Source organism: Geotrypetes seraphini, chromosome 4 (assembly GCF_902459505.1).
Source record: "Geotrypetes seraphini chromosome 4, aGeoSer1.1, whole genome shotgun sequence".
Classification (NCBI taxonomy): Eukaryota; Metazoa; Chordata; class Amphibia; order Gymnophiona; family Dermophiidae; genus Geotrypetes; species Geotrypetes seraphini.
Genome location: NC_047087.1, coordinates 105,179,220 through 105,202,664, shown reverse-complemented (window position 1 = coordinate 105,202,664; position 23,445 = coordinate 105,179,220). Strand labels below are relative to the sequence as shown.

The 23,445-nt window shown below is 42.4% G+C and overlaps 1 protein-coding gene across 1 annotated transcript in view; it reads right to left on the bottom strand.

Annotated features, from left to right (window-relative positions):
- GTF2E1 (general transcription factor IIE subunit 1) overlaps positions 1-23,445 on the bottom strand; it is a 125,173-nt gene that overhangs the window by 5,102 nt on the left and 96,626 nt on the right. The window contains exons 3-4 of the mRNA XM_033941384.1: positions 16,942-17,143; positions 3,745-3,974 (exon numbers count right to left, since the gene is read on the bottom strand). Coding sequence (XP_033797275.1) covers positions 3,745-3,974; positions 16,942-17,143 — 432 coding nt within the window. The remainder of the gene's footprint in view (positions 1-3,744; positions 3,975-16,941; positions 17,144-23,445) is intronic.

The following is a 23,445-nucleotide window of genomic DNA, read 5'->3' as shown; positions in this document are numbered from 1 at the left end:
AGCCAGTGAAGTTGGTGGTAGAACGGGGTGATGTGTTCCCATTTCTTCAGGCCATAGATGAGACGAATGGCGGTGTTTTGGATCATTTTTAGTCTCCTGGTAGTTTTCTTTGTGGAGCTCAGGTAGATAATATTGCAGTAGTCCAGAATGCTGAGAATGGAAGATTGTACTAGTAGGCGGAAGGAGGTGTCATTGAAGTATTTTTTTATGGTACGGAGTTTCCAAAGTACCGCGAAGCATTTCCTGACGATGAGGTTGGTGTGATTTTCTATGGATAAGTTTTTGTCTAGGATGACTCCCAGTATTTTTAAGGTGTGTTCTAGGGGGAAAGTCATTCCTTTCAGATGAATTGTGGTGTTTTTGATTTTGTCCTTGGGGGTGGCTAGAAAAAAATTTGTTTTGTCAGGGTTTAGTTTCAGCCTGAACGATAGCATCCAATGTTCAATCTGATTGAGAATATTTGTAATGTAGTCAAGTAGTTCTGGTGTGAAACTGGTTAAAGGGATGGCTATTGTGATGTCATCTGCGTAGATGAAAAATTTGAGCTTGAGGGTGTGAAGGAGGTTACCTAGGGAGGCCAGGTAGATATTGAACAGAGTGGGGGATAGGGGGGAGCCCTGCGGGACACCACAGGTGTTGTCCCAGCTATATGAGAAACAGTTGTCCTTGAGTACCTTGTAGGTACTCAAGAAGAGATGCAATCAGTTGATCATAGGGTGGAGCCAGGTCAGGTGGAAGATATTGTTGAAATCTTGATAGCTGAAGAAGAGATTTCATATATAAAGCCATATAAAATTGGTAATTTATGACTATTGGAAAGCATAGATGCTTGATAAACACCCTTGCTAAAGTTATCAAGTGATTTGCCTTGTATTCCTGGAGGTATGCTAGCATGTGTCCTGGAACTGTGGTCACACCGCAAGGCATTGGGAGGAATGTTGTAATCTCAATGCTTGGATGGCGTGGCAAGGAGAGGGTCGATGATGAGGTGACAGAGTGGCACCACATTTGGTGCTTAGACACATCACCAGTAGGGGCTATGGTCAAGGCCAGCATCAGGCCCGATGTAGGAAGCATTGATAGAGGTTGTAGTATGCTAGAAAGCTCCTGGTGCAATAGTTGCTGAAGTTGATTCTGAACCGATGGTGCCGGTACCGATTTCGATACCGGTGTAAGTGGTGTTGAAGCAACTGAGTGTCAAGATCTGAATTTAAACACTTTTTGTGAATGTGGTATTGTTATTTCAGTAATGTGCATAGATGCATAACAAAATGAACATTGCCCACAAGGGGCATGTCCTGGGGAATGTTTCATACTTGAGTTTTTAATATGGGCAATGTTCAGTTTGTTATGCATTTATGCACATTACTGAAATAACTATCACATTCACATAGTTTGTCCCTGTGGCCTATACTATATAGGTCACACACAACGTCATATTAAACTGAGAATTATGGAACATTTGAGAACCATTAGGACAAGCAAAATGGAGGCTCCCTTGACTCAACATTGGATAACAGCTGGTCATACTTTAAATGAATTAAGATACACAGTTCTGACAAAAGTAACTTTACCTCATGGAAGAGATTTATTTCAATCTTTGTTTTATAAAGAACAAAAATTAATATATGACTGGCACACAATGGAGCTGTGGGGTCTTAACCATGAAATTGAATGACCTGCCAAAATGTTCTAGCTCTCTTTTACTATGGGGGAACATTTTAATTTATTTCTACTGATTCTAATTTAACTTCATTCCAATTTAATTCCATTCTGTGGATGTTAAATTGGATGACAATTAAGCTCCCAGAGGATAGGTCATTGGGAGTCATGTGATCAAGTAGTCTCCTCCTATTTAAGGAGCTCTGTGATGGGAGTTCCCTCACTTGATGTTTCCCAGCATGAACTCTCAGCCGGAGATCTGTAACAGAAGTAATTTCAGGTAAAAGTTATCATTTTAAATAGTTTAAACAGTTGTAAGTTAGGTATTCATAACAAGGAACTGAGAATTAATGGTTATTAGAATGTATTCAACTATAGTAAATGCACTAGTTGTAGTATTTAGAAAACTCTTCTTATTATCTTAGTACTTATCTTCAACCTCCCTGATGATGGACTCAACTGAAACTCAGCTGGAGTTGAAGGCTTATGCTGATTGAATAATATAAGTAATTAAAACTGGAAAACTTTAAGGATTAAGAAGAGAGAACCTCAGAATTGATTAAGCATTTCTAATTGGATCATTAATATAAGGAACAACTGGCCTGGTCAAGCCTACAGATTACAGTGGTACCTTGGATTACGAGCATAATCCGTTCGAGGAGCACGCTCGTAATCCAAATTGATCGTTTATCAAAGCGAGTTTCCCCATAGAAAATAATGAAAACTCGCTTTGATAGGTTCCCCCCCCCCCCGATAACCGGCATCGCTCCCCCCACTCGCAAAGGCCCCCTCGCAACCACCCCCTCCCGCCCGAACAACTTAAACTCCCCCTCCCCCCGTCTAGCGCAGGCACAGATCGTGTGCCTAGAAGATCTTCCGGCTTCCGGAATCTCGGCGAGAGGGAGAATTAGAAGTCCTTGAGCATGCGCAGATGCATGCTCAAGGCAGGCAGGCAGAAGCCGGAAGATCTTCTAGGCACACGATCTGTGCCTGCACTAGACAGGGGGGGGGGTTAAGTTTAAGTTGTTCGGGCAGGGGGGCCGGTTTGCGCGGGGGGAGGGGTGCCGGTTGGAGCGAGGGGGCCTTTGCGAGCAGGGGGGTGTGTGCTCGCAAATCGAGTCAACACTCGGTTTGCGAGTCAAAAGTTTGCTGAGTGTTTTGCTCGTCTTGCAAAACACTCGCAAACCGAGGTTTAACTGTACTATTCAATGAGATTTTGGGACTTTAATTGACTCATCATCAAGTTAAGTGAGCTTCATTGGGCCTGAATGGCTTCAAAGCTTATCATTAAGAACCTTGAAGATTGATTGATGGACTCTTTTAAAGCTTAAGATAGTACCTGTAGCTTTTCCCAGCCCATGATTTTGTTATTAGTAGCACTTTGCACTTTGTATTACATGTTATTGTAGATTTTAAATGTAGATGAAATAAATTTTGTTAGTGTTTAGGATATGAATTGAATTAAAGTAATCAATAAATTAAATAATTAATTTTATGTTATGGTATTCTTGGTATAGCAACAAAATTACAATGACAGTGGACAATAAAATGTTTGTAACCCCCCCCCCCCCCGAAATCTAAAAATAAAGTCACTTTTCAGTATACACCTTATCTTGATGGATCAAAAGAAAAGAAGAATATTGATACATTATCTTATAATAACACGACCACTGTCCCCTGTATAAACAACATGACCACTGTAAGCTTACTTGTAGAAGTCTCTGATTATAACTTTAGGCCTCTTAATGACATTGTTCTAAAGATAGTGGCTTCTCTCTGAGACACTGAAAGATGAACAGGGAAAATATGGAATGAAATCCTTAACAGATATTAGCATAAATCCTTCTCCAAAGCACATCATTCTGAATCTGCCATTTCCTTTGGAACCCAAAGCAGGGGAAGTTCAGGAAGAAAATCACAAAGAAATTCAGACACAGCCAGCATGCAGTATAAAAAAAGAAAACAGAAAGGAAGAGAAGCAGCAGTGGAAGGATGCTCCTGCTGGGTGGCTGACTTTTGCAGTATGGAGCAGGAGTGCTGTTTCCTCTCCTCTCTTGAGGAAGCGCTCCTTTATTCTCTTACTTTCTTTCATATCCTCTGTGTCTTTGAATGCCCCCTGGATTGTACTCTCCCTGAGCCAGATAGGTCTCTCTTTGACTGGTTTTCCTTCAGCTGAAAGCCGCTGGAGATCCTCTTGTTCCTCCATACTGATGACCACATTCTGTGTGTAAAGATCCTCATACGATGGGCCCTTTGTTGTCCATGCTTCCCGATGAGGACCACCTGCTGCCACAGCAGCTGCTCGCTCTTTACTACAAATAATATTAAGAAAAAACAAGAATAATTTAGTTAACACCAAGAAATTTGATCCTAATTCAAAAGAATGATTTTCCAGATGGTTTTCTAACTGTTGTTTCTGTGGATGGATATCCGGCTGTGCTGTATAGAGTGCCACATATCCTACTTAAAATCTATTCAATAAGCTGGTAAGTAGAGCATTAAGGTCCTGAAGGGATAGCTGACAACTGTACATAGATAAGAAACTCCCTACTGATTGATACAGATGAAGTCATCCTTAAAGAGGTCTCTTGTAAACATTTTGACACCTTCCAGAGATATGTCATTACTTGAAACCTATTTGCTCTCTCCATGTAACACAACTATAAACCACTGGAGAATTTTTAGTACTTCTGTTTCCCTATAGCAAACTAAGCTATTCAGTTTTGAGATAGCATTGAGTAACATGACATGATTAACTTTGCTGGATTTAAGAATTAAAATAATGTTGCTTAAACTCCACTCTGAAAGAATCTGGCCCCCTCTTCTTTCAGACCATTGAAAGCCTGCAACAAAAGATGTTTTTATAAATGGTGCCTAGCGACACGGTTGTCAATAAAACCACTAGGCGCAGTTTATAGAATCACTCCTAGCAGTACCTAAGCAAACCTAGGCATCTTTGACATAGGCGCTGCTCCATTAGGCCAGCTTTTAACTTGCCTAATTTGGCAGCACCTATGTCAGATGTCTAACAATGCCTAACTCAACCACACCTATTCTCTGCACATAACGCCTATTGTTTGAGATAAGCATTGTTAGGTGTCCTTAGAAAAGGGAGGGCACCTCCATTTAGATGTTGCTAGGCATCCTAAGAGTTTGACGCAGAACTCTTAAATTGTTTAATTGATGGGTTTTTTGATTGGCTGAAAACCAGCTGGTCAATTACCATGCTGATTAAGCAAATTAAAAAATAAAGTTAGATGTGGATCCTGAACTTAGGCGTCACTAGGCAGCTGCAATTAGGGTGCCTAAAGGTGCCTAATGTAGGTGCCGTTTATAGAATATGGCCCTGTATATGCTCAATCAGTGGCTGGGTTGGTAAAGTTAAATACCTCTATTCTTCAAGAACAGTATCTGTATACTTATTTATTTATTGTGATTAACTGCCTTTATAAAGAGATTCACCCAAGGTGGTGTACAGCAAGTACAGTTCAACATAAAATTTACAATTTTGTTAACAGCATAACAATAGTAAAATGGCCAATTGTAAACAAAACATAAGTAAATGAATAAGGTAAATTCAAAATCAGCAAATTGAAACTTACTAGTAGGACTACCATGAAACAGTATCAAAAATATACTTATTAAGAATACTGAAATTCAAATTAAAGAGATATAATACAACATCAGCATAAAAGAAACACCTAATAAGCACACATTAGAACATTCTAACAACAGTTACGAAGCTAATGCTTTTTCATAATATAGAAATATGACCATCTAACTCCCTTTTATCGTGAATTGCATTGGTTGCCGGTCGAGGCGCATATTTTTAAGTTGTGTTGTCTATTATAAGTCTTGTTGGGCATATCTCAGGCTTAATTGATTAATTCTTTTTCCTTTGCTATTCAGAAACATTCACATAAAGCTCATGCTTTTTTTGTTTATCCATCAGTGAAGGGTTGTAAATTCAAAAGATTTCATGACCGCATGCTTTCATATCAAGCTGCTAGTTGGGACAAAGAACTCAAACAATTATCTCTTATGTCTTTCTCATATCTGGAATTTAGAAAGCATTTGAAGACTTATTTATTCTCTAGATTTTTGGGTAATTAAATTTTGTGATGATCGCTCGGTTGTAAGTTGATGTAATCTTTTGTAAACCGCATAAATCTGCAAGGTTATGTGGTCTAGAAGTTGATTTTTATGTTATATTATCATATAGCTGAGGGTCCAATTGCAGATGGAAGGATTAGGTTCCTACCTTGTTAATCTTCTTTCTTGTAAACAGGAATGGTAGTTTTGACCAGCAGGTAAAACCCTCATTAGCCATGAGAGTTGTAAAGAGCCTACTGTTTTGTTTTTATGCTCCATTGTCCATTACTCTGGGATGAGCTCCACCCCCTCAGTTGGTACCAAAGCTTTTAGCGAGTCCTAGAGTAAAACATAAGAGAAAAGAGGGGTGTGGGAAAACTCCCTGAAACCATACAAGTCTGTTATGTTCCAAATACAAACATTAAATTACGATGCTTTAAACTGCCACTAACCACAACAAACACAGTGGAAACAAAAGGGGCCAATTAAAAACGAGCCTCTTATGAATGAATTCCTCTTCATTTCTGTCCTTACCAGGCAGGAGATAGAAACAAAATATCTGACTAGGCAAGCATGTCAAACAAAAAACAGGCTAGTATACATCTGACAGGGTGGGTATCAAGATTACCATTCTTGTTTACAAGAAAGAAGATTATTAGCAAGGCAAGAACCTATCTTTCCTTCTTGTGCAACAGGATTGGTAGTATTCACCAGCGGAATGTATCAGAGCAGTTCCAGGTTCCTATGGTGGGACAGAGGACCCAAAGGTAGTATCCAACCTAGCTGCGACATCCACCCTTTAAAACTTAGTGAATGTGTGACGTTAAACCTGCAAATCTCTGGAGAGACTGCTCTAAACTCTGTCCAGGATGACAACACTGTGGAATGTGCCTTCAGTGCCACCGGAGACTGCTTTCTGTTTCCAATATAGGAGGAAGATATGGCCATCCTAATCCATCCAGATAGTCGCTTTAGATGCTAGTCTTCACCGACGTGTCACATTCATAAGGACAGTGATCAGACAGCTGGAACTTGTTGGTGACTTCCAGATAACGAAGCAAAATTCTTTGTACATCCAGAAATTTCAACACTATCTGCCTTCTTCATTCCTGTAAACGTGAAGGCTAAGAGGCACACCTCCGGTAAGAAAGAAGGAACCGTTCAAATTGAGACGCTAGCCTCTGAAATTCAAAGAAAGAGTTCCTTCAAAACTCGAATCTGCTTTTAACATTCCAGCTGGTTTAGTGTGCATGTATTTTAGCGGCAGATTATTAATACGGCTTACTGAGGTCTTTTTACAAGTTTTCTAGCAGTCTCCGATATTGCCATGCAAATGTAGTACGAGGTCATTAATATTAAAATGATCACTCTGAGCAATTCTCTAACCTCGTTGTGCCACATTTGCAGTCAAAATTTACCGACAACTCTGAGCTGTCATTGCCTTACTTTCTGATCGGTGTCTAAGCACTGATTGGCTCAGGCATTGACAGGAAAGTAGGGTTTGACAGCTCAGACCCCCTCCAAGGCAGGAGAGATGCTCACTCCCTCCCGCCGCCAAGAAATGCCCCCCCAACACCCCCTGCCTGTCCCCCTTATCTTATTTACAATGGCTGGCCGGAGGGATGCCTACTCCCTCTGAGCTGCAGGCTCACCTCTTCAAAATGGTGGGCTTTCTCCCTGGTGCATCTGATTGGCCCAGGTTGTTTAAGGCCCCTCCTATGGGAGGGATCTTAGGTGTCTGTGCCAATCAGATCCTTAGGCCCATCCCCAGATGCACTTGGGAAGAGCCTAAGGCTCTGATTGGTCCAAATGCCTAAAGCTCCTCCCACAGGAGGCGCCTTAAACAACCTGGGCCAATCAGAGCCTCAGGCCCCTCCCAGGTGCATCCCAGAAGGCACCAGGGAGGGGAGGGCCCGCCATTTTTAAGAGGTAAGTATCCCTCTGACCAGCCATCGTAAGTAAGGGGGAGGGGGCGTGGGGGGTCATGTGGTGGCAGGAAGGAGTGGGTATCTCTCCCGCTGCTGTGTGTGTGTGTGTGTGCAGGGTTGCTTGACTTCAGCGGCAGGAGGAGTGGGCATCCGTCCTTCCGATCTTCGATTTTTAAAAAAAAATTTTGTGTTTATTCTGTGCATGTTCCCTATCGATATCGCTAGCGATGGGCACATGCAAATTTAACAAATATTCGCTACTCTCCAGCAACCTCATTTATATGTGAGGTTTTTGGAGAATGACTTGTTTTTTTGAAATCGCTACAATAACGGCTGCGACTGCACTTCTTTGAGGGGGTAAACAGCCAGTTGGACAAAGGGGAACCTGTAGACATCATTTACCTTGACTTCCAAAAGGCCTTTGACAAGGTACCCTATGAGCGGCTACTTAGGAAGCTGTGGAACCACGGGGTGGAAGGGGACGTACACAGATGGATCAAACACTGGTTGGCAGGCAGGAGACAGAGGGTTGGAGTTAAGGGTCACTACTCGGGCTGGAGGAAAGTCATGAGCGGAGTTCCGCAGGGGTCTGTACTTGGACCGCTGCTGTTCAATATATTTATTAATGACCTGGAAACGGGGACGAAATGTGAAGTTATAAAATTTGCGGACGACACTAAACTCTGTAGAAGGGTTAGAACTACGGAAGAGTGTGAGGACCTACAAAGGGACCTAAACAAACTGGAGGAGTGGGCGAATAAATGGCAGATTAAATTCAATGTAGGGAAATGCAAGGTCATGCATATAGGGAGAAAGAACCCGATGTTCAGCTACCAAATGGGGGGATTAGTATTAGAGGGAAGTAACCTTGAAAGAGATTTGGGTGTACTGGTGGATACAACAATGAAGTCAACGGCGCAATGCGCAGCAGCCGCGAAGAAGGCAAACAGAATGTTGGGTATTATTAAAAATGGTATTACGACCAGAACAAAAGAAGTCATCCTGCCGTTGTATCAGGCAATGGTGCGCCCGCACCTGGAGTACTGTGTTCAGTATTGGTCACCATACCTTAAGAAGGATATGGCAATACTTGAGAGGGTCCAGAGGAGAGCGACACGAATGATTAAGGGCATGGAAAACCTTTCATACACTGAAAGATTGGAGAGGCTGGAGCTCTTCTCCCTGGAAAAGCGGAGACTCAGAGGAGACATGATAGAAACATACAAGATCATGAAGGGCATAGAGAAAGTAGAGAGAGATAGATTCTTCAAATTTTCAAAACATAAAAGAACAAGAGGGCATTCGGAAAAATTGGAAGGGGATAGATTCAAAACAAATGCTAGGAAGTTTTTCTTTACTCAGCGGGTGGTGGATACCTGGAATGCGCTTCCAGAGGACGTAATAGGGCAGAGTACGGTACTGGGGTTTAAGAAAGGATTGGACAATTTCCTGTTGGAAAAGGGGATAGAGGGGTATAGATAGAGGATTACTGCACAGGTCCTGGACCTGTTGGGCCGCCGCGTGAGCGGACTGCTGGGCACGATGGACCTCAGGTCTGACCCGGCAGAGGCATTGCTTATGTTCTTATGACAGCAGCCCATCAGATTTTACCGCAAAGTTTTAAGAATCTAGCCCTGATTTATTAAACTTTCAGACACAGAATGTAACATAGTAACATAGTAGATAAAGACCCGAATGGTCTATCCAGTCTGCCCAACCTTACCCACTCTTTAAATTACTGATTCAATTTAAATGGGGGTTTTTTTTTTTTCCCTTCTTAGCTATTCCAGGGCAAAAATCCAAAGCTCTGCCTGGTACTGTGCTTAGGATCCATTACTGAAGTCTCTGTCAAAGCTTGCTCCAGGCCATCTAAACTACTGGTCTCAAACTCAAACCCTTTGCAGGGCCACATTTTAGATTTGTAGGTACTTGGAGGGCCTCAGAAAAATTAGTTAGTCTTATTAAAGAAATGACAATTTTGCAGGAGATAAAACTTTATAGTTTATAAATCTTTCCTTTTGGCTAAGTCTTAATAATAATATTGTAATTTATAACTAGAGAGACATATGATCAAGAAACTGTTTTATTTTACTTTTGGGATTATGATAACCATACTGAGGGTCTCAAAATAGTACCTGGCGGGCCACAAGTTTGAGACCATTGATCTAAACCATCCCAACCATCAAAGAACCTTAGTAAACCAGTTTCTAAATGAGTTGCTAATGACCACAGAGGGGTTTTCTCCACCACTTGAATTTCACTGGGGACAATGGTGGGTGGAACAGAAATGAAAAAGGTTTTAGATGTCAGATCCTACTTTTTGGGGCTGACTCCTAGATTCAGTGAAAAGTTGTCAAGGCCTGGCACAGAGCATAAGATTCATTTAATATTCACCATTAACATTACAGTCATGCAGAGCTGTCGCTACTTCTCTACAGGAACTACTGCTCTCTCTCTTCAAACTAAACAAAAAAAATCTAAACAAAAACACCATATGTGGAAATGTGCAACTCTTGAGACAATTGAGACAATAAAGAAAGAGTTACAGGCTTAGTCTTTCCTGAGCCTGGTTCCTAAGTTACAACAAAGGTAGACAAATGCAAATTATGGCCTCAGCAGCTCTAGGGACATCTTAGTCTGAAGCAATAGGTCAAGATGAACTCCCAATGTCACTGTGCTCCTGGAGTACTTCTTTCTACAGTCTAGTGTTTGATTGGTCCCACTGAAACACTTTGGGTAGATGCCAAAAGGGGCTCCCACTGAGACCTAATTATACAGAACATGTTTCTCATTTCTTCCAATCATTGTAATATGTTATCCATAGATAAAGCCACGTTTACACTGTAAGAAAAGAATCCCTCTCAGAACAGGGTGATCAAACTGCAATTATTTGCTCTGGATTTGTTGGAAGATATCTTAAATTTTTCTGTTCTCAGGTATAAGCGACTCACAAGGACCTCCTTAAGCATGCTTCATTACTTAATCCCCAGCCATCCTGGATCAAAATAAGCAGAAGTGAGACAAATGTTTGTCAACAAAACTGTTTCCTCATTTGAACAGTTGCCACCCTGCAAATATCCTCAAGGGACACTGCCTGAGCCTCTGCTCAGGTGGCAGCCTGAGCCCTTGTAGAGTGGACCAATCAGCTCTTGAGGCACCAGATGATTCTTGCTAATGTAGATGGACTCAATAGCAGCGTTGATCTAACTCACAATGGAGGCCTAGAGGCTTTCTGGCCCTTCTAAGCACAAAGAAGTATACAGAGATGAAATTCGCTCATCTTCCTCAGATACTGGAGCATCCAGCTTGTGAAGCTTCTGATCCCCAGGAACTGAACCTTCCACCACAAAGGAGGGTAAGCAGACCTTCTGATTAACGTGGAATGGAGACACCACTTTCAGCAGAAATGAGGGGACCATATACAGGGACCCCAAGTCTTCCATGCAAGTAGGCCTCCATTAAATCCAGAGGTCAGATATTCCCTCAGCACCAGAGGCAATAACTAATCAAACTGTTTCCATGCAGCACTTTCAGCCGCAATGACATACTTAAGATCTAGAATTGACCTCCAATCATCTGACGTGTTCTTGGGCATGAAAACGTATATTGAGCCTGATTCTTCTGCTAGAATCAGTTCTAAGACTTGTAAATCTAAGCGCCGTTGCCTGGACCCTTATTGCTTTTTCTGGATGTCCGGCAGGGGAGTCTACAAATAAATCCAGCAGAGAGCAAGAGAATTCCAACTTGTAGCCCTCTCAAATGATTTCCAGCACCCGTTTGTCCAAGCAAATACTTGCCCAGGCTTCCCAGTAAACCACAGCCTCCCCCCTATCTGGAGCAATTCAGCCGCTAGCATGACATCATTGGAACTTCTTGGAGGCTGCTGCAGGACGTGAAGCTGAGAGCTGAGCTAGCCTGGAGCCTCAAAACATCTGTCTAGAGCCCTGAAACAACTTCTGAGTGGAAAACATAGTGGAATTGTGTTGAAAATGTTGAGACCCATGAAAGGAACCACAACCTGCCCACTAGGGATACATGGGAAAAGCTTAGGTCGACAATCTGTCACACTGGCTATGAGATAATCTAATCCCTTACCAAAGAGCTTGTAACCCTTGAAAGGTAGTCTACTCAAGGTAGCCTTTGATGCAGACTCTCCAGTCTATTGTCTATTCCAGAGCATCTGACCTAGGCGATAATGGAGAAAACTGAGACTTTGCTCATGACCCTGAACACACCAGAGAGCATCTGCTACAAAACCCACCCCCAAAACCAGCAACTGGGAGTAGGCATCCTCCTCTATTGTAGGAGTCTGACACGGAATAGTATGACAGATGCTTGGTAAAAAGGAAGCCACCACTGCCGTCTTCAGCCCCAATGACAATGCCTCAAATTGTCACTTTAGGATCAAATCCACCCTGCAGTCCTGTGCATCCTTTAAAATCACTCTGCCTTCACTAGACAGAAAGGTGCATTTGGTAACCTGAGCAACTGTAGGCAGGACAAACGGCTCTTGAAAATCTGGAGCCAGTGGATTCAACTTGCCATGGTCCTGGGAACTTGCACTGCTCTGTAAGCATTATAGTAATGTCCGATTGTGAAGGAAAGAAAGTGGTCTGAGGATTGTAACTGCTCATAACTTAACACTGAGCAGTGGAGGTCTGTGGGGTTCCAGCTTCAATACCCACAAGGACTTGGTGATGACCTCCAGTAAAATCACTGGTTTAAACAGAAGGCATACCACCGGGTCCTCTCCTAGGTCCAGACGCATCAAAGGCTCCTGATTCGGAGCCTCTGCCTGGGAACCCGCATCCTCCAAAAACAAGAATTCCTTGAGGGAGTAAGGGGATTAACTCAGACCCCCCCATCATCCCAGTCTCTCTCTGACTGGACCTCCAGCTTGTGATGCTCAACTGTTGGGGGCGGGGGGGGAGTGTAGCCACACTCTGTGAAGGGAAACCCCTGTGCAAGCCAGTCAGCCTAACCCCAGGGGGGAAAGATGAGCTCTGGTAGCCCATATAGGCTTCAAACATAAGTCTGACAAAATAAGGGGCAAATCCCAGAACAGGAGGACCTGAGTTAACCTCTGGGGACTCCACAGTCTCCTAATGGGCCCAGAAAATTCTGTACATCTGTGCTTCGCAGATGATACTGAGTTGCTGTCCGAGGGCTTCCCAATACCCAAGCTACCTGAAAATCAACCACCCTAGAGGGACCAGAGGAGGCTATGCTCAGCTAACCCACTCCCTTCAGGTCTTCCATGTATGTGGCCATCCAGTGCAAATCTGGAATGAATCCAAAGTAAAACACACTGAGGGGTCCATATTGTCTATTTTAACCAAAATTGAAGGTGTATCTGAAGCAAACACAGGCTTTTAAAAGGGGGATAGAAAATCCAAGATGGCCACCACAGCTGCAGAAGGGTGCAAAAAACAGCCTAATGGAAAGAAATAAAAGCTCAAAAAGTTCAGAAAAGGGGTTTTTGAAGGTGGAGAACCTGAAAACAAGCCCCTCCCCCCAAAAATAGCAATTTAAAGACCCACCACCAATGTGCTGTATTCAGTGTGCTGCTGGTGCTGTGCCTGCTTCATCTTAAAAAGAAGCTGGAAAATAGTCTTACTGCCTCAGACAAGCATACAAAAATCCTCCAGATGCTTGCTTCTTATGGCTGTCATTTAGACTGTGTGTTAGAAGCTGAAGACCCAGACTCCCACAGCTCCTCATATCTCTTTAGGAGTGGGACGCAGCTGGCACCCAATAAAATCCCAGGGACCAATATGGATGCCAAACAGCCTGTGCTAAAGCTCCATTACTGACCAAGAGTGAGTTCTGCTACAAGGGGAACAGTTCCAGAGCCACACAAGTGTTAGTGCAGTCTGGTTAGGTAGGTTCCTTGCAACAGGATGGCCCTTCCCAGCTACATACCTCTGACACTGAGGGTGTATGTCTCTACCAAAGCAGAGCTGACCCAGGCAATCTGGGTATCTCTGCAGCATCGAAAAGCCTTTGAAATTAGATAATAAAACCCCAAAACTAATAAACCGAAAACAGAGTAGATTAGGAAGACACCTTCAACTCACGTGTAGAAGGAGAAATTGAGGAGCACAGAGTACTATCAAGAGAAGGCATACTTTGCCTCCCTAAGCTCCTACACTCAAAATCTTCACAATGGAAACAAGTCCACGAATCGACAGATCAACAAAAAATGGAGGACTTGTGAATATAGTAATATCTACAATATATTGTAGAACTCTCAGATACCTGTGCTGTTAAATCATATTCGATTTTTCTTAACAGCTTATACAGGTTAAAGATATCATTCATTGAGTTCTACATTCTGATAAAGTGCAAATGCTTAGTGCTATGCAATAAGGATCTTAACATTCTACAACAGACAGCATGCTAAGATAAGTGCTGTTTTTTGGTTTTAGTAGCATAGTAGCACTTTGTTTTTGAGTTGTTCACACTAAGCATTTGCACTTTATCAAAATGTAGAACTCAATGAATGAGTGATACCCCTGCTTTAGTGGAATATACTGAAACTAGATTGGAATTGGACTTTTCATTTTCCTCTTTGGACTGGGACTTTGAAAGGAAAGTTTGTGATATCAATTGCTTACCCTGATATTCTGAACTGTAAATATTTAACAAGTTTTTTTGTTGAGTTCCTGCTCAGTAAAGCAAGTTAAAGTTAACCACCGAGACTATTGGCCATTTATTGCTGTAAATAAAATAAAGTGCGCTCAGGAAAGAGTACCCTTCGGCCTACTGGAGTAAGTCTGGCCCTAGCCTGCAACCAGCTTGAACTCAGAATCTTCTTTCTGTACACTCTGGTCAGGAGTATCTGACCTGAAGAGCTAGTTGTCCAAAAACTGTGTGAGTGAGACCAGGGTTACACTTATTTTGTGTGTTTTAGTTTGTACTCTGCCTTGAACTGTTAAGCAGTAATGATGGTATAAAAAGTTTTAACAAAGACTCCTGCTAAGGAGGGTCTCAGAACTGGAGTCCATAGAGGACTGGGAGCCAAAGAGGACTTCCAAGTCCTCCTCCAGTTGCTCCGAAGAACCCAGAATGATCATATCCATTCTACGATAGTCTCCAAAATGGGGCCCCTGACAATCCAAATGCAAACTGCAGTAAAAATCTTCCAAAGAAACTACTGCACTAGCTAATGACAGAAAGGCTACTGAGATCTCTTTTTCTCTCCTTTTTTGATAGCCCCTGACAATCCCTTTGGGGTCTCTCTAGGACCCCCAACAAGAGGATGAGGTTTAGGGTTAAAGATAGGATCAAGATTAGGTGAAGGATCAAGCTCTGGAGACAAAAACCACTGGGACTCCCCCCTACAGAGGGAGCGGGTGGGCAGGTTTGAAAAAGCCCATCACATGATCAGGAATTTATTCTTCTTGTGAGTGAATTCAGAGAGAAGAGAGTCTTCTAACTGCCAATGTGCCTTGACAAGAACACTATAAAGAGGAATATATCCATTTCAGCTAAGGGGGGAGGGGAACAGCACATACAAAATGCTTACCGAGAGAAAATACAGTCACACCATAAAATGAATCCATTATCCTTGGGCTCTGCAGACTGCACAACTAATGCTGGACAGCATGTCCTACTACATAGTCAATGCATGCAGCTTCTACTAACCACCTTAGCCTAGGGCTCTGGCTTATTGTCACTAGCTTTCTCTGGGTGCACCTAGAGGGAATTCCCTACTTTATTCTTTACAATAGCATCAGCCCCTGACAAAAGTCATAAAGCTATCCAGGCCAATTACATTGTTTTTTCTTTGTGTGTGTTGCTGAAGCAAGGACTTTTGGAAAGTCTGAGAGTTGCAGGGAAAGCACACCCACACAGGATGAACAGGTGAGAGGGGTAGGGACCCATACCCCTGGGCAAGGCCATGCAGGACCAGCAAAAGTATCACACAAAGTGCAACTGGGGGCTGTGGAGCCAAACTCCAAGCTCAACCAGGTGCAGTTCTGATACCCGACCTGTGAGTGGAAGGTAGGCCCAATCCCAACCATGCTCTGTGGCCGCAGCCAGTAGAGCAGGGAGCTAAGTCAGGAATAGATCATGACTGGCATAACCTACCACCTGTTGAAGGTAGAGAAAAATACTAGATTGTTTATGCTGCTGATGCCACTGGTAGAATTCAGTTTTCTTTACCTCTACATCCATTTGTGCAGAATGATGGCGCCGATGCTAAGAAAGATAAGCTTTTGGAAAATTCACATAAGACATAAAATGTAAGATTTTTGAATTTCCCTAAATTTCATTTCATATCATCTAAATATATTTTTTAAATATCTTAGTGAAGTCCTGGGTGTCTCAGATGTAAATTCTATTGTAACAACTAATATACAGTATACTATATTTCCTTTACTCAGAATGTGATAGTGGTTCTGATGGAGGTACAGAACTGGTAGATGGGGGTGTCAACTGATTTAACAGCTTTTTAAAGATGTCTCAAAACTTGATTTCCATTAAAACAACTCTCTTGGTTTTCTCTGTGAGAGAAAAAGATAAAAGTGATGGCATTGCAAAATAAAACATTTTAGCATAAAGATGAAAGTTTCTCTGAACAAAAGATAAAAATATTCCTGAAGTCTCCAAGGCAACTTAGGTTCACAAAAGACAATTTCTGTCACTGAGGCCTAAAGTTTTGCAGCTTGAAATAACTTTTCTCCTTAGGTTTTCCTCTAAATGTACGACTATTTATCACTTATATATAGAACTGAAAGGCATACGCAGTGCTGTACATTTTGATATTTAATAGATGGTCCCTGCTTAGAAGAGCTTACAATCTAACTTGGACAGACATGACATATAGGGTTAAGGATGCAGAACCTAAGGTGAGAGGAGTTAGGAGATGAATGCAATCTTGAAGAGTTGGACTTGGCCTTGAACACTGCCAGAGACAGAGCATACCACACTGCCCCAGATTACTTTCTGCAGTGACCCCCCTCCGAATATATAAAAAAAACAAGTTGCCCTGGTGGTCTAGTACAGTGGTTCCCAACCCTGTCCTGGAGGAACACCAGGCCAATTGGGTTTTCAGGCTAGCCCTAATGAATGCATGAAGCAAATTTGCATGCCTATCACTTCCATCATATGCAAATCTCTCTCATGCATATTCATTAGGGCTAGCCTGAAAACCCGATTGGCCTGGTGTTCCTCCAGGACAGGGTTGGGAATCACTGGTCTAGTAGCTCTTCTCTCAACCTGATCCTCCCTTTCCCCTGATATTTAAACCTACCTCTGTTTTAGTGCAGGGATCTCTGTGGGTTCTGGTTCAAGGATTTCATATGACAGGTTAATATCTTCCGTTTCTCGCAACAGAGCATATATTGGCTCAATCTGCTCATTAAACCTTGCCACAAGCATCCGTGCATCTTTTTTGGGCATTGCTGACTCATCCTCCTCCACTTCAGTCTGACAGAATGTGCAACGAAATGTTCCTAGATGGGAGAGAGAAAGAAGGAATTTTTAACCAAGCAATAGCATGATGTAACTTGGGACTGCTTATCTGGTGAGGACACCAATGTGAATGAAACATTCAGTGAGAATGCAATAGACTGCACCACAATTGTGTTTCAGCACATATTCCCAGATAAAGCACCATCAGAACAATGTCTAGAAGAAAACAAAGCCAAATCCTGTTGGAATTCCTTTAACTATCCAAATTCCAAATGAACCACATTTCAGGGCACAGCTTACAATTTACAGTCTATACTTGAAGCAATGAAGGGCAAAGTGTTTATGTTTATTAAAATTTGATATTCCACTGAGACTTACAACAAATCACAGCTGTTTATACTGACATTACATATATAAAACAAAACAGAACTCCAAAATGAAACAGGATAGATCTAACCTCATCCAGAAGAATCATCCATAAACAGTCAAATAACTTCTTGTATCAATAAGGAAATCCTCATACTATCTCAAAATATCAAGATTAATACAATAATTCTGATATTCCTTCTCCAAAAGCTAGTTTGAAAAAGTGGGTTTTTAACAATGTTTTGAAGACTTTGAAGTTAGGATCCAGACAAATATAATTAGGAAGTTGATTCCACAATGAAGGCACTAAATAGAAGTAAGCTTTAGCTCTTGTTATCTCCCATTTGGGTTTTTAACAGATGGTATAACTGTACAGGTTACACTGTCAGTGGAAAAAGCAAGGTTTGAATCCTGGCTTCCCAGGTTCTCAGCCTTCAGCTCTAACTAGTAATTTTCCTTTTCATGTCACTTACAGTAGCATTTTCCAATCATTATTATTATAATTCTTGATATATCGCAACATATCAACTATGTAGCGTGTATACCAGGGGTAGACAATTCCGGTCCTTGAGAGCCATAGGCAGGTCAGGTTTTTAGGATATCCACAATGAATATGTACGAGATGGATTTGCATGCACTGCCTCCTTGAAATACAAATCTATCTAATGCATATTTATTGTGGATATCCTGAAAACCTGACCTGCCTGTAGCTCTCGAACACTGGAATTGCCTACCCTGGTCTACACAATTCACCTCTACACAAATGGTAAAAGGGGACAATGTCTGGAAAGTGGTATATATTAATGCTCAAAGTATGGGAAACAAGGTTCTGGATTTAAATGGTGTGATGGAAGAGGCTGAGTTGGGGGAGGGAAAAAATTATTTAATGACCGATTAACAGTGTCTTCTATTAATATATGAACACATTAAACCAAAGATTGGTAATGTTCCACAATGCAGTTTAGTTTTCACATAAAGTGGTGTGGTAGCCATATTAGTCCACTTTTAAAGGTAATAAATATAATAAATAGAAATAAAACAAAACAAAACATAGAAAAGACTATAAGATGATTCCTTTTTTAATGTAATATGTTTTTGGTTCGCTTTTGAAGGTTAATATCATCTTTAGATCAAAAATGAGTAAATGTTGACACAGAATACATAAGAGAAACATAAAAGCATTCTAATGACAGTCTCATAGGAAGAAAGTGGGGTGGGTTTGGTGAGAAACAGGAAGAGCTGGATGGGGAGGATGATAAAACAGTATAATTTTATGGTTTATAATGGGATAGAAAACCCAGAAAATTGTTAAGTCCTGCCTGGTGGGTGTCAAAATATTTCATCATTTTGACTTCAAAGGTCTTAATGTTCCTGGATATCTTACAATATCCTTTTAATATTCTCACCATAAAACCACCAATGTAATTTAATGCAATATAGTGAATATAATGAGTAATACTAAAAAAGCAGAAACAGTATCTATAATGAAATAAACAGCACTGACTTTTTTGTTTAAGGAAATCTATCATCAACCTAAAGGATTCTGGAACTATCCATCTTCGATAGTTCAGAATAGTGTTTCAGTCACATATACATCACATATCCACAGTATATCTAAAAGAAAGAAAACTTTCTGACCATTCATGAACCACCACAGATAAGTTTGTGATAAAAAGCAGCAGTTTAGAAAAAGTAACTGATGAAAAGATTGGCCAGTTTGTTTATGCCAGTGTTTCTCAACTTCTTCAAGCCTAACAAATACAAATCGAGTAGCTCTGTCCCAGACCCCACCCCCATAATAGTACTAATTGTAGCGCAATTTCTTCCATCCGTTTTTCATACACTTACAATATAATCTTATTAATACATAATGGTAACCACAATATTAAAAAACACAAAGAGCACTGTACACAGAGAAAATGTTAATTATCATTTATATTTTTTTTGGGGGGGGGTTTCAAAGAGGTCAAGGCAGATGACTTTAAAATATGCAATGTCACCTCAGAAACAATTATAGAAAAATAGACAAATATAGAGCAAAATATAGACAGCAGATATAAATTCACAAATCAGACACATTATGATCACTAAATTGAAAATAAAATGATTTTTCCTACCTTTGTTGTCTGGTGATTTCATGAGTCTCTGGTTGCATTTCCTTCTGACTGTGCAACCAATATTTCTTTCTTTCTGCCTCCCGTACGCTTCCTCTCCTCCGGACCTCATTCCCTTCCCCAACCATCTCCTCTCTCTCTCTGTCCCTCCATGAATCCAACTTTTTTCCTCTCTCCTCCATCCCTATTGGCAATATATGTCTCCCTATCTTCTCTCTCTCTCACTGTCCATCTGTCTTGAGAGATCCAGGCATCTCTCCCAACCCCTCTACTGCCACATCCAACATCTCTCATTCCCTGGATCATGTGCAGCATTTTTCACCACTACACACCAGCCCCATATCCATTTCTCCTTCTATCACCCATCTCCAGCACAATGCCACATTTCTCCCTCCATCACTATGTCCAGCATTCCTCTCCCTTGCATCTGACCACCCGCGCCAAGACTGATTCCCACCACAGCTCCCGGCTGCCTGCTTCCTGCTGGGCTGGGTGTGCAGTGTTCTCCCTAGGGCCTTTTAGCCGGGCGCTCCGCCCGCCTAATTTAGATGACCGCCCAGCGGTCATCTATTGGGAATCCTGCAGCTGCCGCCGCTCAATGTAAAAAAAATCCCCCCCAAAAAACGACCTCTCACCGGCTTGGAGAAGCGAACTTATGCTTCGGGGCTCTAAGGTGTGTGTGCCGGCTTCCCTTCTCTTCCCTCCGAAACCGGAAGTTACATCCGGGGGGGGGGGAGGGGGAGGGGAGAAGAGAAGGGAAGCCAGCACACACACCTTAGAGCCCCGAAGCATGAGTTCACTGCGGGCTAAGGCAGGAGACTAGTCGACGACGGATGGAAGCTTACAACTCTCTGCCGGGTCCTGCCTACTTTCTGTTTCCGTGAAGGCAGGACCCGGCAACGAGGAAGGTCCGAAGCAAATTGTAAGTTTCCCTCCGTCGCTGACCTATGGAGGGAAGCTTAATATTTATCTAGCAACTTTGCCGACGGATGTGTGAGTTGGGAGGGAAGGGGCGGCTGGGCAGGGCTGATGCTGTCGATGCTCATCTCTCCGACCTTGTTCTCGTTGCGCAGCCGGTGGCGGAAATAGTGTAGAGCTAGAGCTGGCCGTGGACCTGGAGCACGCGTTGCTGGATCAGTGGCGGCAGTTGCACATGCTTTTCACACGCTACGGCGACAACAGCTCGCTGACGGTGCAAGGCTTTCGGCAGCTCCTGCTCAGCATCGGTTTGGGGCAAGTCAAGTCAAGTGGCTACCGGGGGAAGAAGAGGTGGAAGATGCCTGGCACCGGGGCTGGAACCACAGCACCATGGCTCTGGCTGCCCGGCTCCTGTTGCCCACTGCAGCTTGGCTCTGGCAGCGCCCACAAGCCCCGAACCGCTAACCAGACACAACTATCCCAAGACTGTTTACAGCCGGAGCCCCAGGAGGTGAGACACTGAGTGCCACTGTGACTAAACTAATTCATTATTTGCCTGTGACTTTCTGGTATTTAGGATTAACTCTTTCCATTCAACCCTTGACTTTAAACACACAAGTCTGGAAGTCTAAGCACATTTATTTATTTATGTTTACAGGTATTTGGGAACATAAAACATAGTGAAAGCTACTTTCGACCGGTGATAGGACAAAAGCGCACGAGACTTCAGCGCGCCCACATTTCAGCACAGACAAATCGGCGCAAGACCCCAGCGCGCCACCTAAAAAGTTACTTTTAAAGAGCTCCGACGTGGGGTGTGAGGGGGAACCTCCCCACTTTACTTCATATTTTTTGCGCTGCCATTGGGGGGGGGGGTGTCATTATAGAGAAAACTGAACTTTTTCCTAAAAAATTGGGAAAAAGTTAAGTTTACTCTATAATGGAGGGTTCCAACCCCACAACTCCCCCCAATGGTAGCGCGAACAGTATGAAGTAAACTAGGGGGGGTTCCCCACTCACACCCCACGTCGGAGCTCTTTAAAAGTAACTTTTATGATCCACCAGACTTCCATGGAGAGGCTTTGTTTTCCATCCTTGGACACTGAACTGGGACGGTCATTTTGTACTTGTTGGACACCTTTCTGGGACACTTTAACGCCTAGAGCTCGAAGTCATATACTGAATGCTTAGATTTATTTGTAGGAATTGCACCGGATTGAATATGTGTATTATACTGCAGGGCACTGGGGTTGAGGAAGGGAGGGTGGGATGGGGGGGCTGGGGACAGAACTGGTTTAGGGTGAATTTGTGATGTAATTGGAATCCACTCTGTTTTCTTGTACACCTATACAATTCTGTTTGTTGATATTTCTATATTGAAAATTCAATAAAACATATTTGGAAAAAAAAAAAAAGTAACTTTTTAGGCGGCCTGCTGGAGTCTTATGCTGATTTGTCTGCGCTGAAATGTCGGTGCGTTGAAGTCCCGTGCACGAATGACTATGAACCGTTGCGACCTTGCCCCCCCCCAAAAAAAAAAAAAAAAGATTTTGCAGTGGGAGGGTCGTAACTGGTATTATTTAATAGAGTAGGGACTGGATGCTTGAAGAATGTATGGTAGTCCTGGTTTATTGATGCAGCTGCAGTGCTGTAGAGAAACACTTTTCTATATTATACATCTTATTGTTTGGGGGTGTATTGGGGGAGGCTTATTCTTTCTTTTAAAGTTGGACTTATAAATGTATTTTGTATTATTATTATTTTTGTATTAATAGGATTTTTATAATTTTGACATTGGGGAGGAGTATTTTAATGGTTGTACAGTAGGGTTGTGTGTACATGAAAAATGAATGGAAGAAATTGCATTACAATTAGTACTATTATAATGGGAGTGGGATCAGGGACGGAGCTTGGACTGAGGTACTCAGTTGGTATTTGTTAGACTTAGGGGGGTACTTGGCTTGAAGAAGTTGAGAAACATTAGTCTCTAGGTGACTAGTATGGAGTTCACTGAGTAAGGGTCCTTTTACAAAGCCACAGTAGCAATTCTCCCATGGCAAATGCACCAAAGTCCATTCAATTCCTATGGGCTTCAGTGCATTTGCTGTGGCAGAATTGCTATCGCAGCTTTGTAGAAGGAGCCCTAAGGCAGGAACTACTGTCTCTGTGCTTTGTCTTAAAACACAGATTGCCGGGGATGCAAAGCATTAACTGATTCAACTTGAGTTTGAAGTACGGTAGTTTTGAAAGACATGGAAGGTTTGATACTGGTCATTAGTTATTCGGAATAAGAGGATCTGCATTACTTTTTTTCAAGGGTGGCTTAAATGCTACTGGAACACTGCCTAAGTGTCAAACCTTAAAAAAGAAAGTCATATTGAGCATTGGAAAATAATTAATAACAATTAACTAATAAAAATAGTGCACATTTAGTGATCTTTTTACTAAGGCGTGCTAGCTATTTTAGCACACTAAATGCTAACGCATCCATAAACTATAATGGACACGTTAGCGTTTAGCGTGTGTTAAAATAGCTAGCAAGCCTTAGTAAAAGTACCTTTTCATTTTCCCCACCACCAAATTTCCCCATCCCGCCCCGCCTGGCTACTTTTTCAAGCCACCTGGCTGGAAAAAATTTCTGGGGAGAACACTGGTGTGTGTCATCCCAGCCACCTCAATTTTAATATTCAGATCACTTTCTTACTACACTTTAATTGTGCATTTTAATCAACTCTATAGTTCCACCATGAAGCACACTCTACTCAGAATATCTGAGTACCTGGCGGGAGCACTTAAATTACAACAGCAGCAGGAGCCATCTTTTCAATTGTCGCTGCCCTGCCTCGCTCCCACCGAGACTGACCACCCGCGCTGAGACCGACTCCCACCACAGCTCCCAGCTGCCTGCTTCCTGCTGGACTGGGCGTGTGAGCGTGCTCCTTTGC